The sequence below is a fragment of the Quercus robur genome, chromosome 6, assembly GCF_932294415.1.
Source record: "Quercus robur chromosome 6, dhQueRobu3.1, whole genome shotgun sequence".
Lineage (NCBI taxonomy): Eukaryota > Viridiplantae > Streptophyta > Magnoliopsida > Fagales > Fagaceae > Quercus > Quercus robur.
Window position 1 is genome coordinate 947,293 of NC_065539.1, and position 24,000 is coordinate 971,292.

Genomic DNA, 24,000 nt, shown 5'->3' on the forward strand with positions numbered 1-24,000 from the left:
CGGTTAAAATACTGCACCAAACCTTGAAAAAAAAGGGGCAAGTGCTCATAGAAGGATCATGTTATCAGAAAGAAATTATTGCACTAGACCTTAGAAAGGGCTTATAGGTTTGCAAAGAGTAACATGTCATCTAGAAGAAACTATTGCACTAGACCTTGGATGAAGTCCTAGGCCGTCAAAGGGTAGCATATTGTTCAAAGCAATTGTGCCACCAACCCTAGAAATTTAGTCGTCTACAATGTTATTCCATGAATCCAAGATGGGCACAAAAGGTAAATCCAGGAAATATGATAAAATTATATGGTACAAGAAAATCATAATGATCATTGTTTAGTATGATATGAATTTCTAGTATTTTTCTGCCAAATTTCCAAATTTTTGGGAGAAAAAGAAGATAATATCAACATTCAAGGAGGAGAAGGGCATTGTTGAAGGAACTTCTATTGTTGTCCGAGAAGATATACGATGTAAAGTTTATTATGAAATTGGTATTGGCTTCATTTTTTTAATGGTCCCGGACCTTTCAGTCCATACCATAAATCAGTCACATATACACCATACTACACGTTCCTTGTTGTTGAGGTCATCACCCCGGGTGAGAGATTTTGTGACATTTCTAATTGGCTATCTTGTTTGTCTAATAATATATTTAACAATTGACATTTTGACTTGTAGACATAATGAATTAGTTTTTGTGAAATTATTCAATATAATTGGAATACATTTTTTCTTTCATATAAAGGCGGATTTTACACGTGGAGTTTTTATTTATGTGAGAGAAATGTGTAATCTATCGGTATATTGAACAATTTTTGTTAGTTTTGATTACCAATAACCAGCCAATCAGTCTTTTATGGTATTTATGTGAGGGAAACAATATTTAATGTTCCTTCAATAAAGGACACTCATTATCAAAAACTAAAATTGTATTTGTAAGAACCAAGTACAAGAATTCTGGGCCTTAGATCACTTGGGCTCACAATTTATTTGTAGTGGGTTTGAGAATTTCCTACAATGGGTCGTTCTCGGCAGAGAGACTCAAAGCAACACTCAGTTGATACTCTCTCCTTGACTATTTTCTCTCAATTTTTCTGAACCCCTTCTTCTCCCAACTTTCTTCTATTTATAGCCAAGGTTAGTGGGGAGATCATGATTACAGTCACCGTTAGTGCTATTGAAGGTCCAGTATTATCTGGTTAAAGTGGTTGTTTAGGTGAGAGGGCGGTGCAGCATTTATGATCTTGGAACTTGGTTCCATTTTCACCGATTATGTTCGGCAACTCACGTTCCCGTGCATATCATGACCTTCCCGGATATGACTCATGCGCTCTACCGGGAAAGATTAACCGGTCAACCCCGGGAACTTAATACCCAAAACTTGTTTTTGCTCTAAGGCAGTTTCAAGAAGGGCATAAGGTAACTGGAACTTCCTGCTGGGCCTGCGCCCAAGGCCGGTATGGGCTTGGGCCCGGAGCCTAGATGGGTCTGGGCCCAAGGCCAGTATGGGCTTTGGGAGCTCGGTGCCGTACAGTATTAAAAAAAAAAAACTAAAATAAAATATATACAAGAGTAGGTGCCATCATTCAAGATGAGAAGAGAAGGGTAATAGTAACTGCAAATAAGTGAGAGCATACGATCAAAATCGGGAAAGAAATGGAAGTTGTGGTGATGAAGAGGGCCCTTTCTTTTGCAAAGTTTGGTTGATGTGTTTTATATTTTGGAAGGTGTAAAACCATAGGGCCTGTTTGGTCCTTATTTTCAAAAAGTTGTTTTAAAGGTGTTATGAGAAATTGTTCTCAAAAACAAATTTTTAGTGTTTACTGTTTTCCCAACCTACAAAGTTATTTGGCATTTGTTTATATATGTGTGTATATATATATATATATATATCTTAAAAAATAAAAAGGAGACAATCTAGCCAAATTTAACAATAATGAATAGTGGCTTGAAATTGAGAACAAGAACATTCAGAAAGTTATTCCATCCCCATAGTGATTTTTGGAGAAAAGTTTTCTAAAATCAATTTTTAGAAAATAGGTGCCAAATATTTTATTTTTATAAAATTTTTAATAAAAAGCTATATGGCCCATTTTTTTCCTATATTTCTATATTTATAAATAAAAAACCATTTTAAAAATATTATACCAAACAAGCTCATAGTGTTTGCAAAGGGAAATTTAGTCTCAAGTTGGCTAAGCTTGGGACACATTATTTACTCAACTAAAAGAGAATTAAGAGGTAAGCATAACTGAAAAATCTCACATGTAGACACCTGTATTAGTTGGGGGAGGGGGTTAGGAGAGGAAAAAAAAAAAAGACCTGAATAAATTTAAAGAGCCTCCAAATTTTCGGGAACCATTACTTGATTGTTACATTAAAATCTTGAACAAAATAAATTCAGGAAAACTATATTTTAAATCTTACGAAATAAGAGGAGCAACAAATTAAACTTTATAGTTTCAAAAGTAACTAATTAAATATCAATCCATTTAAGTGGATGTTTAAGTTTTAATATGAGCTAATAGTTTAATTTCTTAATTATTTATTTTGTTATTTTGAAACTATAGGATTTAATTTGTCATACCCTTCAACTATAATATATTTAAAATCTATCTTTTCTTATAAAAAGATAAAATATAATATTAGTAATGACAATTTCAAAAAGTCAAACTAATCATGTTTAAGAATTTCCATAAAGTTAATATTCTAAAAATTACAAAGGAAAAAGTTAACGGACACCTTGAGAGGATCGATTTATGAAATATTATTACAATACGAATTCAATGCCATTCCAATTTATGTTTGAAGTCATTAACATTAATATCCTTAACAAGTGTTTGCAGGCACAAATCTACAAGAACTAAATTTATAATTGAAAGTCCACACACTCGAAATTATTGCACAAGTCATGCTGTAATAACCAAAAACTGCACCAAACCCCTTAATTAGCATTTCATTGCTAAACTTTAATTTAAACAACAACAATCCAAGTTGGGGATCATGAAATTTATTAGCAATCCAAGTATGGGAAAACGAAAAAAAAAAAAAAAACAAAACAAAAATTGAAAGGAGCGCATTTTAAACTTACCGTAAAAGGCAAAGTGTAGCAAAAGGGACCAATCATTATTCAATAGAAGATAAACTCAAAAGGACAAAAAAAAAAAAAAAAAAAAAAAAGTAATCTTTGTCCAATTTTTGAAATCAGATGCTGCAAACTCACACCCACATGCCTATACCAGACCCAGGTGACCGTTGCTGCGACAAACTGAGAAAGTACCATTTGACAAAAACCCTCTTCATCCAACGGTCATAATTCACTAGCCGTTGGCATTTGAAAAAAGTAAAAGCGCCACGAGGGCTATTCCAGACAAATACCCATTATTTTCGTGTCTAGCTTTCTCTCTCTCTCTCTCTCTCTCTATATTTCATCTACCTTTTTTTTCGTACATACATACATATATACATTCTTGCAAAGGCTCAGGCTTTAGAGTTTTAGATGCTCTAAAGCTTCTGATTTTTTTGTCTTAGGCTTAGTGGGGTTTGGTGTGTGTGATTGTCTCTTTCTTTCAGATAATCAAAGCAAAAATGGTTATTACTGATGAGAACAATCCTACTTTGAACAAACCCACAAATTTTCAAGGTAAACCCATTTGATTATATGCTACAAAGTCTCAGATTTTGAATGATTTAACATTGAACATGGCTATAAAACACCAAGATCTGACATGGGTTTTTGTTTTTTGAATGATATACAGTAGGAGGAGGGTTAGAGATGGGTAATAGAAAGTTCGGGCAGGAGATTAGGCACAACAGGAGGGCTTTAAGCGTCATTAATCAGAGTTTAGTGAGCAATCAAGCATACCCCATTGTTAATAAGAGAGGCTTGTCAGAGTAATTTCTTGATGCCATAAAGTTTTAATTTATAATTTTTTTTTTTCTTTTTGTGCATGCTTGTTCCTTTTTTTTTTTTTTTTGGGAATTGATTTTTGTTTATATTTTTTCTTGTTTAGAAAACACCAATTCTTTGAAAAGAAACAGGCTGATCCAGTGCACCGACCAATTACGAGGTAAGAAACTTAAAATTTGGACCTTCAGACCTTAATTTCTTCATTTTTCTTTTGTGGGTTTTTAGCTCCAAACAAAAGGTGTTACTTACTAGAAAGAAAAGAAATTCAAATTTTGAATTTTTCAGATCTTTGTTCCCTTTTAAAGAAAACAAACACTCCAATTATACTGAGTCAATAACCAAGATGAGACAGATATATGATCCAAACTATTTTTTTTCTTCATCCTCAGTAGTAAAAGGAATTTTTTTTTGCATTTTTATCTAAGCTTGTTTTCAAATTCTTTGTGGTTAAATTTTAATCTGTTGTGTTATTTAGGAAATTTGCTGCACAAATTGCAAACACACAGCCACCTTGTCCCCAGGTATCACTACTCTCTCTCTCTCTCTCATTCTGAGAGAAAACATGGATCCAAACTGTATATGTGCTCTTTTTTGTTTTTGGTGGTGCTGGGATTGATTTTTTGGCTCTAACTATGAATAGGAAATTAAGAAGGCAAACCCATCAGCATCAACCTCAAATGGATTTGGAGATTTCATCTTTATAGATGAGGAACACAAGACCCCTAAAGAAGACCACCCGGTGCCCATGTTTTTAGAAGAACCAGAAGCAATGCCTAGTGAAACTGATGAGATGGTATCTTTGTGTGTGTTGGTTAAAAGTTGATTGAAAATTATGTTAATCAATTTATAAGATTATTAATCCACTGGTTAAATCTTTTAGGAGGAAGTTGAAATGGAGGATATTGTCGAAGAGCCTGTCATGGATATTGATAGCTGTGATGCAAAGAATCCACTAGCAGTTGTTGACTACATTGAAGATCTCTATGCCTACTACAGAAAAATGGAGGTAAATTGAACTTGTTTTTTAGCTGGTAAATTGAACTTGTTTTGAACTTCTTCAATTGATAGGTGTTGTGTGTTTAGGGATCTAAACCTTTCTTCCTTTACCCTTAAACCTAATCCTTTTGGTATAAAATGTTTTCCCAACCACACACACACACACACACACACACACCCAAATCCCTCCTATAAGTTCAACTTGAGATTTATACTTTGTGTAAAGAAGTCTTAGATTAACCCATAATGAGTGGTTTTGGATTCTTCTATCAATTGTAATTTAATAAAATTAGTGAAACTATCAAAGAAGACTTATTAGGTGTACACCTTACTTTTTTTCCTTTTAAATTGCTAAATTATTGAATCACGTTCAGTTTAAAATTTACATTTCTTTTATGTGTGTAACCTTGTGCAACGTTGAAACTATTTGAAGATCCATAATAAAACGTTTTGAAATGGTACTATTATTATAAAAATGTAAAAGTATGATCTTCTTAAAATGTCTTTTAGTTTGAATTAGAGGTGGCACGGTTTTTTTAAAAGTAAATTGTGGTCTTTTTGAAAAGTCTCATATATTGTAATACAACTCAAAAAGGAAAGGTTACCATCTATAGGATGGCGGGAATATGTAGTCAATTGTATTTTGCAAGCACATTAGATATGCGCGCGCGGGTTCATTAGGTATGCTTACACAGGTTCGTTAGATCCAAGCTTGCAGGTTTGTTAGATACGCGCATTTGCGTGCCAATTAGATGGTGTAAGGAGACCTCAATTTAAGTAGTTACTGATATGGCCTAACCTATTATGGTTGTAACAACTCTGGTGATTTCATCATTTATGTTAGGTATTTTGAAATTTTTGTCATAAGTAGTTACTGATATGGCCTTACCATATAAGGTTTTGATACTTCTGTATTTTGAACAAATGGCAAGTATTTTTGCTTGGCTTAAGTTTTTAATTGTTTTTTCCCCCCTTCCTTTTCTCTTTGGCCTCAAATACTTACATAGTTCAATTTAATAAATCTTACATAGTTCAATTTAATAAATTAGAGGTAGCATGTTTTTTAAACAGGAAAAAAAAGGAAATGGCACAATTTGAAAAGTTTCATTTATTATGATACAACTCAAAAAGGAAAAAGGAAAAGGTTACTATCTATTGTTTAATAGAGGGAATATGTAGTTAATTGGATTTTGCGGGTACATTAGATATGCGCACATGGGTTTATTAGCTAGGTGCATTTGCACGCGCACGCGGGTTTATTAGTTGCCTGTATTTGCGTGCCAAGTACACGCAAGCAGACCTCAATCTAAATATGGCCTATGCTTATGGTTGTAACAACTCAGCAATTGCAGCATTTATGTCAGGTATTTTGAAAGTTGTCATACTAGTTATTAGTTGTTTTCCATTATCTATTTACTAATGATACCACTGTATTTTGTACAAATGGCAAGTATTTTTGCTTGGCTTAAGTTTTCCGTTGGTTTTTTTTTTTCTAAGCCTCAAATACTTGTAGTTGATTTTAATGAATTTTCTGGCAGAATTATTATCAAAAAGTTTATTGTATGCTTACAAAGGCAGTAACTAACAAGGAAACCATCAATTTTACCTATGTTTGGTTACTGAACACCAGTAATTTTATGCAGTGTTTTAGCTGTGTTTCACCAGACTATATGGCACAACAATTTGACATTAATGAGAGGATGAGAGCTATACTGATTGACTGGCTTATTGAGGTATATACAATTTTCTCCTACTGAACCAATGCCTAAAATTTGGTTTTCTGGTTCAAATGGATTTTTTCTTATTCTAGTGTCAAATTTGAGCAAGGGTATTAATTTTTTGAATTTAACAGGTCCACGATAAGTTTGAACTCATGAAGGAGACACTGTTCCTTACGGTTAATCTAATAGACAGATTTTTATCCAAGCAATCAGTAGTAAGAAAGAAACTTCAGTTGGTTGGCTTGGTTGCCATGCTCTTAGCATGCAAGTATGAGGAGGTTTCTGTTCCTGTAGTTGGGGATTTGATTCTTATATCAGATAAAGCGTACACAAGGAAGGAGGTTCTGGAAATGGTACTCTTCTTTGGTTGTGATTATGCCAATGCTATAAGATATATCTGATAACAAATTATTGACCTCCTGCTCTTCATAAATCTGTAGGAGAGCATGATGCTCAACACACTACAGTTCAACATGTCGGTTCCAACCCCTTATGTTTTCATGCAAAGGTTCTTCAAGGCTGCTCAATCAGACAAAAAGGTTAGTACTTGGTCCTCTTTTCAGTGAAAATTGTAAAGGCGTGTTATTACTGCAATGAGTATTGTGTACTTAAATTACAACTTTATGAAACAGATTGAGCAACTGTCGTTCTTCTTGATTGAGCTTTCACTAGTGGAGTATGAGATGCTTAAATATCAACCATCTGTATTAGCAGCTGCTGCAGTCTATACCGCTCAATGTGCCCTTTATGGATTCAAGCAGTGGAATAAGACCTGTGAATGGCACACCAGCTACTCAGAAGATCAGCTCTTGTGAGTTTTTCTTACCATTTTAACTTAAATTAAATTCAACCACGTGTTGCATTGACCGTAAACATGGTTGAATTTAATTGTCTTTATAGAAAGATGTGCCAAATGGTTGCATTGAGGAACCCTAAAATACAAAATTTAAAGAACTGTACCTAAGTTCTACCTCAAATCATACATGAATTAAAATTTTACTAATGGAGATTCCTTTTGCTTTGCTTGCTCACAGAGAATGCTCAAGACTAATGGTAGGTTTCCACCAAAGGGCAGCAACAGGAAAACTCACAGGGGTACATAGGAAATACTGTACATCTAAGTTTGGCCATACTGCAAAACAGGAACCAGCTCATTTTCTTTTGGAGACCCAACTATAGCAGGCCATGTACAGTTACTAACAACATTACATGACTTTGGGTTGTGATTGGGTGGGGAATACTCATACAAGCAACTTGGGTTGCACTGGGGAGTTTAATTTTCTAGATAAGTCTGCAGCCTTGGTTGTTAATTTCATACAGCCAGGGTTGTTTTCCTAAGTTCTAATTGGACATAATTCATTCTTTCCCCCTTTAAAATTGTACTTCTATTGTTGTTCCCTTTCAACAATAAATGTGATGACAATTTAAATGTTTCATTTTTCAACATCTGGATAAGATACCTGACACATAAGATCTGGTTCACTTTTGTAAACGTTGTATTACGCATATATCTCATGTATAAGATAGTAATTGCCAGAAAACTCAAAGCATGCAGGGTGGGCGGGCCTATTCTCCACCAAGCCCAGTATGCTTGCAGTTCTAAGTTCTAACCGAAGATAATTGGCGAATGGAGAACAAGGGATTTGTGGGCCATGGTCCTCATTGATGGACATTAAGTCCAACATTTCAAGGTCTTGGGCTGCTGTGAAGAAAAATTGGCTCATTTTCCAAGTATTAGTTTGTGGCATTCTATCACCATGGTTGTTATGGGTAAAAAATAAATTGGGGAACATTGGACCGTAAGGATGATGCCACAATCGTCTTGATGAGTTCAATACACATAATTGGGTAAATGTACATACATGCACATATTACCCAATTATGAGTTCAGTACACATATTACTATCTTGATGAGTTCAGTACACATAATTAAACGTAGACACATGTTATTATCTAAGGACATATATTAGTAAAACAGCACAATTAAATGCACATACATGTTACGAGTTCAGTACACATAATTTTTTTTTTTTTTTTTTGAGAAACAGTACACATAATTAGATACATGTCACTGCCCAAGTTCGAATTGGTATCTGCAAACTCAGCAAGGCTTGTGACGTGGTACTGTAGAGCTGTCAAAAACATAGGAAAAGTTCTTTTTGAGTTGTGATTTTTTAGCCTACCAAACCCAACGTCTTTATCAACCTTATTTGAACAGCCAGCACCCTAAAAAATTAATTAACTGGGAGTGCAAGACAAGTAATCAAACCAAGCAAAGAAGACCAGCGTATCCAAATCTGAGAGGACGTAGTTTCCATTCGACCTACCACCAACGTCAAACAAAACATGTACATGTGTAAACTTTCAATGTACCTTGGCACTTGGCACTTGGCACTTGGCACTTCCACTTCCCCACTTGGAATATAAATAATTGAGGCTCTGTTTGGTAATAGTGTGTAAACAATGAAAATTGTTGTTTAAACATATATATTTTCATACACTTTTTCACTTACACATATTTTCACAAAACTTAAATAACGTTATTAGAAATTTATTATCAAATGAGCCCTGAATATCATTTTCAAGATCTTCTCCATTTCATTTTAAAGGTAAATAGTGCTGCCTATTTCTTTTAAAGTGTCACAATTATATAAATTTTAAATGATATTATAGTTAATTTCTCAAAGACAAACGATATTATAGTTAAATAATAAATTTACTCTCTAACTTTATCATGTTTTTAATTTAGTTTATTTGATTTTATTTTGAGTTCTTTAATTTTCATTTCATTTATTTTGAGTTCTTTAATTTGCTTTTGCATTTAAAGACAACTATACACGTGACACGTGTAGGACTTGGAGTAAATTGTAATCTCAAAACTGTAAAAAAAAAACCTGGTCTTGGACAGCGGACTTCAAATCTTGCGGTGTAAGACTGTGGGAGATGAACAATTGCGGCTCAGAAATTTTTTTTACGGGGTCATTTGGAAAGTTAAATTAAACAAAATTTAATAAAAAGAAAAATTAAATATATTTAGTTATCGATAAAAAAAAAAGTCATAAATACATAAAATATTATAATATCATGAATTTTTATATTTTAAAATCATTACATGATAATTCATTATCAATTATTATTATCTATTGTCAATGTGGGTAGATATAACCATTTTATATTATTGAATTTATATAACATTTTTTTAATACAATTGTCACTATCTATTTGTCATAATTTTTATAAAAATATTTTAAACTAAATGCCAAAACTCATCCCACTTGCATTGTATGAATTATTTCGCATGAATCTTATCTCATTTCTATTCTCTATTTGACTATCTCGATATCTCTGATTCTAAGAGTAAAGAGTGAGTGTTTGTTAGTTGTGCGTATGTGTCTGATATGCGCATTATTATTATTATTTTGTTATAAAATAATTTGTGTAAATTGTGATGTGTGTGAATATATTCAGGAATTAGAAAATACAGAGGACTTGATACATGCATGTGCATTGTTATCATGTTATAACAATTTTTAGTTATAAAGTTAGTGATTTGAGGAAAAAAAATAGTAAAGTTAATATGTGATTAGGGTGTGCAAGATTTAAGCCACAATGTGCGAAAATATTTTTAATGATAAATTAAAAGGGTAAAGTCAGGGGTTTCATTTGAACCCTTGAAATACATCTAGTGCGGCCCACGGAGATGAAGGCTAGGTTTGGATAGCGTCCCACGATGCGTCTACGTTTTTTTATGTGGGTCCCGTACACTGTTCACGGGACCCGCAAGTATGGATTTAAACAAAATCTACCTTAAAACTGGGTCCCACGACACTATTCACATATTTAAAAATTATTTTGCTACAGTATTTTCAGTAACAAGCGGTATTCAAACAGACCCAAAGAATAAATCAAGAAAAAAAAATTTTAAAATAGCAAACAACTGAACCAGACAAGACTCAACAAAAAAAATGAGAGAGAGAGAGTCAAAAACTCATCTATAGATGCAAATTTTTTGAAGACTCGTTTGTAAAGCGGTGTAATTTATTAAGGATGAAGAAGAGACATTCTCACAATAAATTCCAAAGTAAGTAAGGTTTTTCAAAGAGGATTAAGTAAAAATTTTTTTTTTTTTTTTTTTTTTTTCATTTTTGTTGTTGAGATTATTGTTAAAATAATCTTGTGTTTATCATTAGGTTGTTGATATATACAAAATTTATCATTATTAGGATTTATTTATTTATTTTGTGTATCGGCACTAATAGGATCAATCCTATTTAAATGAATGTAAATATTTTCTTATAAAATCAAATTAATACCATTTATAAATGTATATAAACATTTAACTGGGCCAGAATTTATCTTCTCTTTTAAAAAAAGTTTCAAATGGTATGGATTACTCTCTTATTCAACATATATCTACTGAATTTACAAACAAAAAAAAAAAATTTTGGGGGCTCTGCCACTTTCCATGAAATCCACCAAACGTCGTTAGTTTGAAAAGTAAACTAATGGTAAGATTCAATAGAATTAAGTAAAAAACAAATTAAAATTCAAAGATTTCAATATTCAGTAATAAAAAAAACTTAAAAAACTAAATAAAAACATATCAAAAGTAATTATAATTTAACCCAATAATATATACTCCAGCATATAATTCAATATACCGTACAAATACAACACACATTCATATGATTCGTATCTAATATCCCCTTTAAATATCAATACCAATATTCATCAGTTCCACCAACCCCAACTCTCTCTCTCTCTCTTTCTCTCCGTTTGAGATCTCAAATTCGAAACTAAGCACCATGGCTATGGCAACTTCACCCCACACCCTCCTACTCAAAAACCCCAACCTCACACCTCTCAAAAACCCAAACTTTAACAACCCCATCACCACCACCACCACCAGCACCAACACCCGTTTCAACCTCACCGCCAAACCCATATCAATCAAATGCGCCGCCACATCTCAAACCCAAACCCCGATCCAAGCTCCCCCACAGACCCAAACCCACCAAGATCGAGTCTTCAACTTTGCAGCTGGACCCGCCACTCTCCCAGAGAAAGTCCTCCTCAAGGCCCAATCAGAACTCTACAACTGGCGTGGATCTGGTATGAGTGTCATGGAAATGAGTCACAGAGGCAAAGAATTCCTCTCTATTATCCAAAAGGCTGAGTCTGATCTAAGAACCCTTTTGAATATTTCTGATGATTACTCTGTTCTATTCCTCCAAGGTGGTGCCACCACACAATTTGCAGCTATACCTCTCAACCTTGTTAACCCAAACGACACTGTTGATTTCATTGTTACTGGGTCTTGGAGTGACAAGGCATTCAAGGAGGCTCAGAAGTACTCTAAACCAAGCACTATTTGGTCTGGGAAATCTGAAAAGTACACAAAGATTCCATCTTTTCATGATTTGGAGCAAAACCCAGATGCCAAATTCTTGCATATTTGTGCTAATGAAACCATTCATGGTGTTGAATACAAGGACTACCCAAGTCCCAAAAATGGTCTCTTGGTGGCGGATATGTCTTCAAATTTCTGCTCCAAGCCAGTAGATGTGTCTAAGTTCGGTCTCATATATGCTGGGGCTCAGAAGAATGTGGGGCCATCAGGGGTCACTATTGTGATCATCAAGAAAGATCTGATCGGGAATGCACAGGAGATCACTCCTGTTATGCTTGACTATAAGATCCATGCTGACAATAACTCACTTTATAATACACCACCTTGTTATGGGATTTACATGTGTGGTTTGGTGTTTGAGGATTTGTTGGATCAAGGAGGGTTGGTTGAGGTGGAGAAGAAGAACAAGAAGAAGGCTGAGATTCTGTACAATGCTATTGATGGGAGCAACGGGTTCTATAGGTGCCCTGTGGAGAAGTCTGTGAGGTCATTGATGAATGTGCCTTTCACTTTGGAGAAGTCAGAGTTGGAGGCTGAGTTTATTAAGGAAGCAACTAAGGAGAATATGGTTCAGCTCAAGGGGCATAGGTCGGTTGGGGGTATGCGTGCTTCTATATACAATGCCATGCCTTTGGCTGGGGTTGAGAAATTGGTTGCTTTCATGAAGGATTTCCAGGCAAGGAATGCTTGATTTATATTAAAGATTGTAGCACCCTTTTCGTTTTTTGGCGTTTTTGTAACATGTTTGTTGTTGAAGGTGGGTGGGTGGGGCTAGCTGGTAGTTTTGAATTTTGATTGTATTGCAAGAATGATGAATGATAGTATTGGTGTTGGTTATCAAAAAGATAGTATTGGTGTTGATGTCCAGCAAGAGAAATTTATTATAGTGGTTTAGGCGTTTTTAGATGATTCTGTCATGCAATTTGCAAATTCATAAGTGTATGACAGTTATGATTTGGTGATTGCCAAATTGGTTATATGGATATCTAGTTTTCAAGTTTTGATGTTCAATTCAATAAAGAAAGATCCTGTTCTTCATAGCTCCTTCCTTGTTTTTGTTAGCATTTCAAGAATGTGAATGATCTCATTGTTCGTTCACATGCGACAACCTCTTTTGGCATTTCTGCCACTTTTAGGTCTTCAATGACTCAGTTGTCTCTATATGCCAAGGTATGCCACTGTGCCAGAATCAAAGTGTTATACCTGTTTCTACATACACGTGACACAGCTTGATGCACACACAATACACACAAAAAATCTTGACCCAAGTGGGTGTTAATTAGATCCAAGCCCCCTCATCCTCGTGTTTTTTTTTTATCACCACATTCACCACACTGATAAATTTATATCACCCGCTTATGGTTGAGACGGTATCTAATGCACCCGTCCTATATAGAACGTGTCTCTCACAAGCATTATGTGAGCCCTCATTTTTCAAGCTAAGGTTCTTGAACCAGCCTGCACATCAGTTCCCACTTCCCACTCTCTTGGAAGCCATAAATCACCACTCTGTGAATCTTGACGAATCCACCACAGGTACCAGCCAAAATTTTCAGATGAAATTTCAAATTGAAACTTAAATTGACTCCAAATATAAAGAAACTTTGTAGTATAAAATGGCTCAAGCCTACTAGCTTTTGACGAAATTGGCTAATGTCATGACGTGTATGATTTAATACCATGAGCTCCAGAACTTATCTTTCACCCACCAAACCTACACCAACCCACAAGACAATTTGTTGAATGATACAAATCACGATGATGACAACGACAAAAGAAGGCTCAAATAATAACTATAAAAAAAAAAGGGGGGAAATAAATATGTACTAGAAATTGCTTATTGACCTTATTCCATCTGTATTGACAGAAACCTCACTGGAAATTGCCTTCTTGTTTCTCCATGATATAATTTTCACATATACTCTACATTGAATTGTGAAAAACAAAAAACAAAAAAGGGCTTGTGTGGCTGCATGCAACTCTTCCAGGAAGAGTAACTGAATACTGGTGAAATGTTTCTCCTCCCTCTTGATATTGAGGTATATCATTCTCTCTTTTAATCGTTCTTTACAATATCTGAACCTTTTTGTTAACCAATGTAGCGTTTTTACAAAAAGAATACAAGATATACTGAGACCATGCCTGCGGCAAGCAGCCAACACCATTGCTGCTGAGTTGCGGTAGCAGATAATCCTCATGCAATAAAAGAATCCTTTTGACTTGTTTTCCACTCTTAAGTAAATGAGAATCTTGAGAAAAGAGAACGGGATCCTGGACCATCGCTTGCTGGGCTTGGCGTAACATCTGTACAGGCACGGTATGCATGTTGACACTTGTGAATCTGCATTTGCATGCAACACGCTGTAATTAACAGATGGTTGAAGATGCTGTACTGAATCTCATTGCCTCTTTTAAGAGAGCAGTTTCTAATATATGCTTGAACACATCCTAGAATAATGAACTGAACTGCAATGCAGCATCATAGCTTGAAACAATGTCAGAAAAGACACGACTTCAAAAAGGTCAACAAAGAAGTACTTGCTCATCTTATCTAAATGCACTTCTGAAGTTTTATGCAAGTTTTCTTCCAAGGAAACATAGTGGATTGACACGTTTGGAATGATTACTTGTAGTGCTATTTTATGGCCCTAGGCTACCATCTTTGCCGGCTAGCCAGGCATTCATATTAACATACTATGTTAAGGGGCAGCTTACCATGACTTATATCATTATGCAGAATAAAATAGAGACCATGACTTAAATCAGAATACCCAATAAAAATGGAGCATCTAATACAAACTGAGAATTCTACCTCTTCAGGAATAAATTGAAGCAGCATTCCAATCACGGGTAGTAGAGCCTCCACTTCACCTGTTGTGGTAAAAATCATTATAATTAAAACTACCAACTTTTCTGGCATCACCAACATACATACTTCATCGGCAAAAGGAAATAAAATTCAAAAATTACTTTCGTGATTATAACAGCTAATATTCAGTAGAGATACCTGTTTCAAGAAGCTTTAAGATAACATCTTTCAAATACATCATATCTACCCCTTCCCTCATCTGCAATCTTTCCATGTTGCGAAGCTCAGTCTTCAGCGTGGCTTCCTGCACTCATTATGTTCAAACTTCTATTATAAACTAATAAGAAGCTCTGCTTCCCTCCCCCCACTTCTGAATAAAGAGGAAAGAAGGCAAAATTGCATACAAAGACTTATAATATGAGTAGTCCTTGGGTTTAAGGCACATGGAAAACACTTTTTTTTCTTTTCAACTTCCCTACATATATTCATGGACATGTAATAATCATTTACTTCCATTTTATCAATCTCACATTTTCATTTCAGCTGCACTAGTCTCATAAAAATGTTTCTTGGTAGCCAGCATTTCTTTGCTGTCCTTTAAATACACAAACAATTGAATCTGCAAAAATTCAGACAACTGTATACCTGTTGGCTATGGAGACGATTCTCAAGTTCAAGCTCTTCAATTTCCTCCTGAATTGAAACAAAAATCAGAAACTAAACTGGGGGAAAAAAGACGATTTAATTTAGATTCCATCCGACATACTTGAAGTGCTAAAATATGCCGTTGTGACTGTGCTAGCTCTTCCTCTCTCTGAGCTTGCTGCCTTGCCAAAAGCTGAATTTCAAAAGAAAAATCATCATCAACCAAAATTCTACTTGCATGCAATGCATGAAACAAATTAATCCAAAGATGTACCAATTAGCAAGCATCCATTCATATTAAAGAGAACTTTGTGTAGTTGATACTGAGTTTCACAGGAAATTGTCCATCTTCATTGGAGAACTATAGTGATACAATTTTTTTGAAAATAAAGGCTATTGTGATATCCATCAATATTCCAAAGCATAAACAACGGCTACTTGAACATTATCCACAAAATCTTCAATTAACTAATGAATACAGAAGTTCATCAAGATATAAAGCCTAGGTGGAAGCAAGAAAGTTTTGAGGGAAAATTTAAAGAACACAAGATTAGCATACAAACTGGTGACAAAATAAATAAACATTTCTAGTTTGTGTGGTTTTTATCTACACCAGCTCACTTAATCAGGCACTTACGCCCTCTTAAATTTGTCCATCAGAGCTGGTTAAAACTTGCAGCTCTATGATATAATTGGCTACCTGCTAAATTGGCATAATAAATGCATTTGGAAACTCAACAAAGTACATTTTAAATGAGAACAGATTTTTTGAGAGAAATGTTTATACCAGAATCTGCTGTTCTGCTGCAGAAGTGCTTAAATTCTGTGCATCCTGCATTTGCATGGCTGATAATACCAGTTAGAGAAGGCTGAGATTCTTTACAATGCTATTGATGGGAGCAACGGGTTCTATAGGTGCCCTGTGGAGAAGTCTGTGAGGTCATTGATGAATGTGCCTTTCACTTTGGAGAAGTCAGAGTTGGAGGCTGAGTTTATTAAGGAAGTAGCTAAGGAGAATATGGTCAGGGGCGGCCCAACATAATTTGGGACCTAAGGCGAAAAATTTATGTGGGACCTTTAATATGTAAATATTAGTTAAACAAAATTATTTAATAATAATCAAATTAAGGTTAATTTGATACATTAAATACATAAATAATACCAATTGGACTAATGTTAATTTCATATAGAGAATTGAATATCATAGTTGAATTATAAATATTAATAAAAATAAATAAAAATATATTGCGATTGAAAAAGATACTTTATTTTAGACATAAGACAATGCATAGTTAAATAAAGTTGTAATCTAATTTTTAATTTTATATTTTGATTTTAAGAGAGAGAGAGAGAGATAGATATTATTTGGTGTATGGTTTTGTAGGATATTAATTTACAAAAATCAAAGTCTCAAACTATTAGGGGAAATTAATCTATAATTGATGATTTAACACATTTGCAACATCTTTTTGAAATATTTTAGAGTTTCAATTGAGTTAAGGTTCTATTGGACTTATACTTTGAGAGTCTTAATAGAAATGAAAAAGAAAAATGCGCTAATTAAAAGCACTATAAAATGTTCAAAATATAATGTGATATTGTCTCTCATTGATGAACTTCATCAATTTAACTAATGAATGTTTGTATCACCTTTTTTGTGATTAATAACATGGCTATTTGTAAGCCAATAGTAAAATTTGTACATCACTAATAAAAAAAAAATGTACAACCTTTAAAAAATATATATAATTTTATAAAAATTTGGGCCTTCAACTATAAAAAGTGGGGCCTTTTTTTTCAAGGAATTTTTTTTTTTTTTTTTTTTTTGGTGGGGCCTTAGGCCTAACTTGCCTAGTCCTTGAGCCGCCCTAAATATGGTTCAAAATGAAGCATATTCTGGGCAGGATGTACAAAAAAAAATTTGGATGAGCTCAAATTACCATATGAAAGATTGAAGGTACCTTGTATCTTGTTGATTTTGGGCTTGGATTAAGTGTCAGTATATTTATATTGTTGTTCTTGTGTTAATTGGATACATAACTTGTAGGAAGATCATTATAGGTTTCATGATCTTGCAGATCGAATGACTAAGGAGGACAAAGAAATCTCTAAAACTTCTTGATGACAATAAGGATCTTCATCAACCTTTGAAATCAAAACCACCTGTCCGTTTCCTTCTTTTGTCTTCTTAAATATTTGTTAAATATTCTAGTACACAGGTATGAAGCCATTCTTGTAACCACTTGTCAACACCTGTATTAGTTAAAAACTGTTAAATATAAGTTGAAAGCTTTTCTCAATCTATAAAAAACCAAACCCTTGGGGTAACTGGTGGGGTCATAACATATCCTTTTTCTCTAACTGTTATTATCAGCTATGCAAAAGTAAGATGCACAGAATTTAAGCACTTCTGCAGCAGAACAGCAGATTCTGGCATAAACATTTATCTCAAAAAATCAGTTCTCATTTAAAATGTACTTTCTTGAGTTTCCCAATGCATTTCTTATGACAGTTTAGCAGGTAGCCAATTATATTAGAGATCTGCAAGTTTCAACCAGCTCTGATGAACAAATTTAAGTGCCTGATTAACTGAGCTCTGTTGATAAAAACCCACACAAACTATAAATATTTATTTTGGCACCAGTTTGTATTTCTAATCATTTGTTCTTTGATTTTTTTCCCCCAAAAATTTAATGCTCTAACAAAAATTAACCACCAATCCCATCCCCAGGCCTTTCAAAAATTTACGAGTAAAAAAATCATTTTACCAACTTAGTTGACAGATGTATTGATTTTATTATTGGATTACATTTTCTTACTTTTTAGTATATTCTCCGTGCTTGTAAAATTTCAAAAAAATTAAAGGTCAATAGGTATATCATTAATTATATGTTTAAATTTCAAATTTTATAATATAAAATTATACATAAAAAATAAGTTTGTAGATCGAACAATAACATCTGATTGACATGAAATTTGAAATGTGTATTAAGAATATAAACAACATGTAATTCATCGGTTAGATTTTTAAAACATATAGTTATGTTAAATTTTTTTCAATGAAAGTTGTAGCTTAAACATTCTTCCACGAGCACACCACAGCTTCACTGCATCGCCTAGCCCACTTCACGCAGGTGACGAGTCGATGTTGTCACACCGATTGGTATGCCTCTTGGACTTTGGCGTCTCTCTCTGAGGCTTCTTTCTTTTATTTGATAAATTTTGTTTCTCCAACTGTGTTTAATATTTATTTTTATTGGAGCACTATTCTAAGTTCTAACCATGTTTGAGTGGGACAGTTGGATAGCTTGTGATGCTACGATTCAATATTTTTTTTTACACAAAAATTTAATAAAGAAAAAGCATAATCATAAATATAGTCAAGAGTCAAAAGGCTTGTGTTGCTGTGACTTGTGCTACTGCTACCAATTTATTAAGCACTATAAGAGCCAAAATGGAAAAAGTGTCCGATTTTGCACATTTAACTTTAAAATTTTCGCACATCAGTTAAGCTCAAGTTGTGAAGATTTACATAATCAATATATATATATATATATATATATATATATAAACCGAAACAAACTCCCTCAATTTTTCAGCACATTATTAAAAAAAAAAAAAAACATAAACCCGACCCCGATATACGCTCTACCTCCTCTTTCTCCAAAATGCAGACCTTAAGCTCCTTTTACCAACTCCCCCAACCCAACACTAGGGGTGTCAAATGGGTGGGTTTAGGGTGGACATAATTGGGTTGGGGTATATAAAGCCCATTCACCCATTAAAACCCATTTAATTAATTGTTTATAACTCAAACCCAACCCAATCCAATTATAATGAGTAAACCCCAATTACCCAATTATCAAAATTACCAAAATATTTTAGTTTGCATTTTTTGACACATCAACATTTTAATTTAAAAATTCTCAAAAAAACATATTAATTAAAAATAAAATTATGAATTTATAATTTTTTAAAATTTAATTAAATTAATTTTTTAAATCTTAAAATCAGATATTCTATCTGGGTTGAGACTTGAGAGAGAGAGAGAGAGAGAATGATCTGGATCGGAACCGGCGTCGCTCCATCTTACTCGACCCTACCTCCGGTGCCATCTCCAGCCTTTGCCACAGTGGCATACTCGTCAACATGACCACCTTCGAACCCTCAAACGCCGTTGAGATATCCGCCGCCGCTTCCTCCAAAGACTGCTTCTCCATCGACGCACCAGTATCCGGCGACGATCTTGGGCTAAAAACGGAAATTTGGCGATATTCGTCGGAGGGGACAAGTCGATGGCGAAATGTTTGAGTCCACTTTTTGCCCTCCTTGGTAAAGTTAATTACATGGGTGCCACTGGAAAAGGTCAATTCGTGAAACTAGCGAATCAGATAACGATTGCTTCCAAATTTTTTATTATTATAAACTACGTTTTATTCTTCTTCTTCTTCTTCTTCTTCTTTTAATTGTTTTTTATTTGTGAGTAATATTCTGTTTGGTTGGGGAGAAAATGCTGGAAAAGAGAAAGAGAATTTGTATATTTGAGTTTCAAATGTTCTCTTAAATTTCTTAAATATTTGGACTCTGTTTGGTTACCGAGAAAATCACGAGATGGTTAATTTTCATTTGCTTAGTCCATAATTTTATTATTAAAAACTACGTTTTATTTTATTTTATTTTTTTAATGGGAAGAGCCGGGTTAAATTTAAGTATATTATTTTTGGGTTAAATGGGGTTCAATAAGTTTTTAGTTAAAACCCAATAATCATTGGGTCTCTTTGGGTTGATGCCCATTTAACCCAATTAATAATTGAGTGAGTTTAGGTTCAATTAGAGTGGGTGGATTTGGGTGGATAAATGGGTTTGGGCTTATTTTGCCACCCCTCCCCAACACTCCTCTACCAGCTCCCCCAACGTTTAGACCCAAGTTAGATCTCCTTCCTCAGACCCACGGCAAAGACACCATACCCACCATACCCACAAATTCCTCAATCAAAACCCACCATACCCACAAACCAACAGAGATCTCCAAGAATCAAAACCTACCATATCCACCATACCCACACAAAAAAACTATTTCTAACCCAAAAATTTTATTAAAAAAAAAAAAAAAAAAAAAAAAAAACTTAAAACCCGAATTTTTTTCCTCAATTCTGAAAATCTTCTTTACTCTCTCTTCTCTACCCTTCTCTTCCTTCAAACGCGATTCTCTACATCAGCTTCCTCTAATTTGTTTTAAAAAGAAAGTCCAACTCCTTTGCTCTACAAACTCTATCGTCTCCTTCTTCCTCAACTCTACCTTGATACCGTAGTGGCAGTAGCGAGACACTCAATGTTTTCAAATCAATGTTCTTAATTTTGTTCCGTGTATATTTTTCCTCACATCAATGATCAAACATAAAACTTCAGATTTGCTACTAAATGATTTGTGAGGAAAAAAAAAAAAGTAGAAGAAAGAATTCAACCATGGGTTGGGATGGACGAAGAAGTATTCCCCGTCGTTCTTGAAGGCTTGCATCTGTACTCTGTAAGTCTGTAGAGTTTTCAAACTGGTATAGTGAGATGACTAAATGAGACCTAGAAATATAAAAAGGCAAAAGCATTGGAATGTGGTATCACGTGGGTAAGTTACTGGACTTTGGGAGTGGTGAAGTTTCATGATTTATAAAATTATAAATATACTAATATATTTGTTTATTTAAAAGAAAACCCAAAATGTGAATGATTTTTTCCTCAATAACCATTCTGATCACTTTATTATGATTTTCTTTTTTGAAATATTGTAATAAATAAAATTCATTAAACTGTATCATTTGGCTTAATAATAGTCATATATAAGTAATATATATGACTATTGGATATATGACTATTATGCTGTGTATTCAAGAGTTAAGTCATTTTAAATATATATCAATGTAAGTTGCTTTTAGACATCTTCCTCTCTTTTCGTGTGTGTGTTAAAATACTTGGTATTTTCAAAAAAAAAAAAACTTACATCGCAACATTTATTGGATTATTGAATACTAATTTTAATTTTCAATTTTTTGTTTGATTGATATTTTCTAAGAAAACATTAATGCTAAAACAAAAAGAAAGTTAGTAATTTAATGTTTCATATTGAATTTTTAAGATTGAAATCTTAATATGTGACCAAAGAGGTTACAAAAGTTATATTTGTAAACATTCATATAAAATAATAAGTCATACTCGATAATTTTCCCGTGCATCACACGGGTTAGCGACTAGTTACTATAGTAATCATGTATATTGTAGCTTTCTATTCTAATATTTAAAAAAAAAAAAAAATTCTCACCTCTCCTACTCTCATCAGAATATCTGTTCCTCTGCTTCTCCCTTTTATTCACTCTCACAAAAACCTGCAACCTAACACCACCTATATCCAAACACAAATCCTATCCAATTGCCACCACCACCAAAACGTGTTACAACAATGGAAAATTAACTCAAAATCAAACCATCAATGGAAAACCTATAACCCAAACCCAAAATCAAAATCAAACTCAATGGAGAAAGAGAGATTTGAGAGGAAAACGAGATATCTCCATCAACGGAAAACCCATAAGCCCAAACCCAAACCCAAACCTAGTGGAGAGAGAGATTTGAGAGGAGAAAGAGTGCTAAGGGTTGAGAGGAAAGAGAAGAGAAACCTGATAAGTGATGACTAATGCTAAACGAGAGAGAGAGAGAGAGAGAGAGAGAGGACAAAAGTAGTATTAAAAAATATAATGAACACGATTATTTAAATAAAATGGAAGGTAGGATAAATGATCTGATGTTGGTATTTTGTAAAAGTAGTTGTACAAAATAGAAAAAATAGATTCTTATACTAAAATAGAAGAAAATTTTAGACAAACTGGTGTGAATGCTCTAAAGCGAGGGATTGAGGGAGCAACTCTAACAATTTGAAAGAAAAAAAAGAAAAAAAAAAGGAATGAGATAATGTAATGTATGGGTGGGTAGTCAATGGTGCACTGATTATTTTTTAGTACATTGAAATTTTAATAATAAATAATTGGCAAACCTTACAAATTTTTTTTTAACTAAATTCTCATACATGATAAAACATAAGTTGTGTTATTTTTAAAAGTAGAATTAAACGAGTGATGATATGGATATTATAAAATTTACTACGTAATCTTTACAATTTGATGTGTCATCAATTAAAAAAAAAATGATTCATATATTTATTTATTATGCCTTTAATTTACCAATTACATTCACTACAACATCAATTTATGAAAGTTATGAAGTAAAATTTGTAGAATCCTTAGATTTTTTTTTTTCAATTAAATTCAATATAGCTATATTGATGAATTTAATTGCACAAATTTAATACTCCTTTATTCTTTTTTGTCTACTTCTCGCATTAATTCATGTACTTATTATTTACTTTGTGCGATTGAATATGTCCATATCTCAAATCTACTTCTCTTGCTAATTTATTTTAAAAGAGTGTCTCATTCTACTTTGATAGATAATTACGTTGCAATGCCTTTAATAAAAATTAATTTTATGCATTTTCCTTGGTTGCTAATTTATTAATTTTGTATAGAGTATAGGTAAAGGTTTTACGCTAGATTATAATTAGTTGAGTGCTTTGTTAGGGATAATTTACTTCATAATGGTTTTTTTTTTGGAGTGTTCTTCATCGCCGTTTCCTATTGATTTTATGCAATTCGTGACACAATATTTTACATACAATTATGTTTTGGAAATTGATGTAATTGGATTAATTGAGCTAGTTGACTAATATTTGAACTTTTGATGTAATTGTTGGAAGAGAATTGTTTTGTCCACAACTTTTTCATAATACTTTCACAACAAGTCTTAAGTAATAAATTGTTATTAGTTTTAATTTAAACTTATTACTGAAATTATTATTTTTATCTATCAATAATAGTCTATAACAATCTTCGCTTAGAATTTGTTGTGAACATGTTATTTCTCTATTTAAAAACATCAGATGTGCAAATTTCGTAACATTAAAAAAAAAAAATCAAACTGTACTCATTTTCTCTCTCACAAACAATTTTTACCACTTTACTATTAAATTTTTAATTTATAATTTTTTAAAATATTTTTATTTAATGGTTGAGATTGAGGCCTCGATTACTAGAGTTGTTAAACAACTTATTTTCAATTTTTAAACAACATTATACACTTTTTTACATACTTTTCTCCTATACATATTTTAAAAAATTATAAACAACATTACCCTAACTTCTACAATAATCTGCCATTAAAAGCAATTGCATCAGTCCCAATTCCAAAACGCTTTAACTTTTGAAAAAGGTAATTCCGCGTTCTGTTCGCAGGTCCCAATGACGCGTTTGTTGAAAATATACCAACGAACCTTATCTTCACGCGTTGAAAGTGCAAGTTGATGGTTTGTGTTCCCTCCTGCTTCTATTTAATTTTTAATTTATAATTTTTTAAAATATTTTTATTTAATGGTTGAGATTAAATCTGCCATTAAAAGCAATTGCATCAA

General features: G+C 33.3%; 4 protein-coding genes across 6 annotated transcripts in view; 2 read left to right on the top strand and 2 right to left on the bottom strand.

The window, feature by feature from the left end:
• Positions 1–3,376: 3,376 nt before the first annotated feature.
• The window catches only part of LOC126690453 (G2/mitotic-specific cyclin-2), a 58,803-nt gene continuing 38,179 nt past the window's right edge, over positions 3,377–24,000 (top strand). The window contains exons 1-11 of one of the 2 annotated variants that reach the window (XM_050385616.1): positions 3,396–3,640; positions 3,756–3,891; positions 4,011–4,067; positions 4,383–4,428; positions 4,548–4,700; positions 4,788–4,913; positions 6,547–6,636; positions 6,756–6,977; positions 7,065–7,163; positions 7,257–7,435; positions 7,659–8,068. In XM_050385616.1, coding sequence (XP_050241573.1) covers positions 3,586–3,640; positions 3,756–3,891; positions 4,011–4,067; positions 4,383–4,428; positions 4,548–4,700; positions 4,788–4,913; positions 6,547–6,636; positions 6,756–6,977; positions 7,065–7,163; positions 7,257–7,435; positions 7,659–7,803 — 1,308 coding nt within the window. In that variant the 5' untranslated portion in view covers positions 3,396–3,585 and the 3' untranslated portion in view covers positions 7,804–8,068. Of the gene's footprint in view, positions 3,641–3,755; positions 3,892–4,010; positions 4,068–4,382; positions 4,429–4,547; positions 4,701–4,787; positions 4,914–6,546; positions 6,637–6,755; positions 6,978–7,064; positions 7,164–7,256; positions 7,436–7,658; positions 8,069–24,000 lie in introns of those variants that run through there. The other variant, XM_050385617.1, reaches the window with a different exon arrangement.
• Positions 11,347–13,074, top strand: LOC126690455 (phosphoserine aminotransferase 1, chloroplastic-like). The gene has a single exon (XM_050385618.1). The coding sequence runs from the start codon at positions 11,430–11,432 to the stop codon at positions 12,723–12,725; it is 1,296 nt and encodes a 431-aa protein (XP_050241575.1). The 5' UTR covers positions 11,347–11,429; the 3' UTR covers positions 12,726–13,074.
• LOC126690460 (protein GRIP-like) lies at positions 14,037–15,135 on the bottom strand. The gene is made up of 3 exons (XM_050385623.1): positions 15,042–15,135; positions 14,847–14,905; positions 14,037–14,375 (listed from the first exon to the last, which is right to left on the bottom strand). Exons 1-3 carry the CDS (start codon positions 15,115–15,117, stop codon positions 14,268–14,270), a joined length of 243 nt encoding a protein of 80 aa, XP_050241580.1. The 5' UTR covers positions 15,118–15,135; the 3' UTR covers positions 14,037–14,267.
• LOC126690451 (protein GRIP-like) overlaps positions 14,037–24,000 on the bottom strand; it is a 94,439-nt gene continuing 84,475 nt past the window's right edge. For both annotated transcript variants that reach the window (XR_007644635.1, XR_007644634.1), the window contains one exon: positions 14,037–14,110. The gene's annotated coding sequence lies outside the window, so the exon portion shown is untranslated. The remainder of the gene's footprint in view (positions 14,111–24,000) is intronic.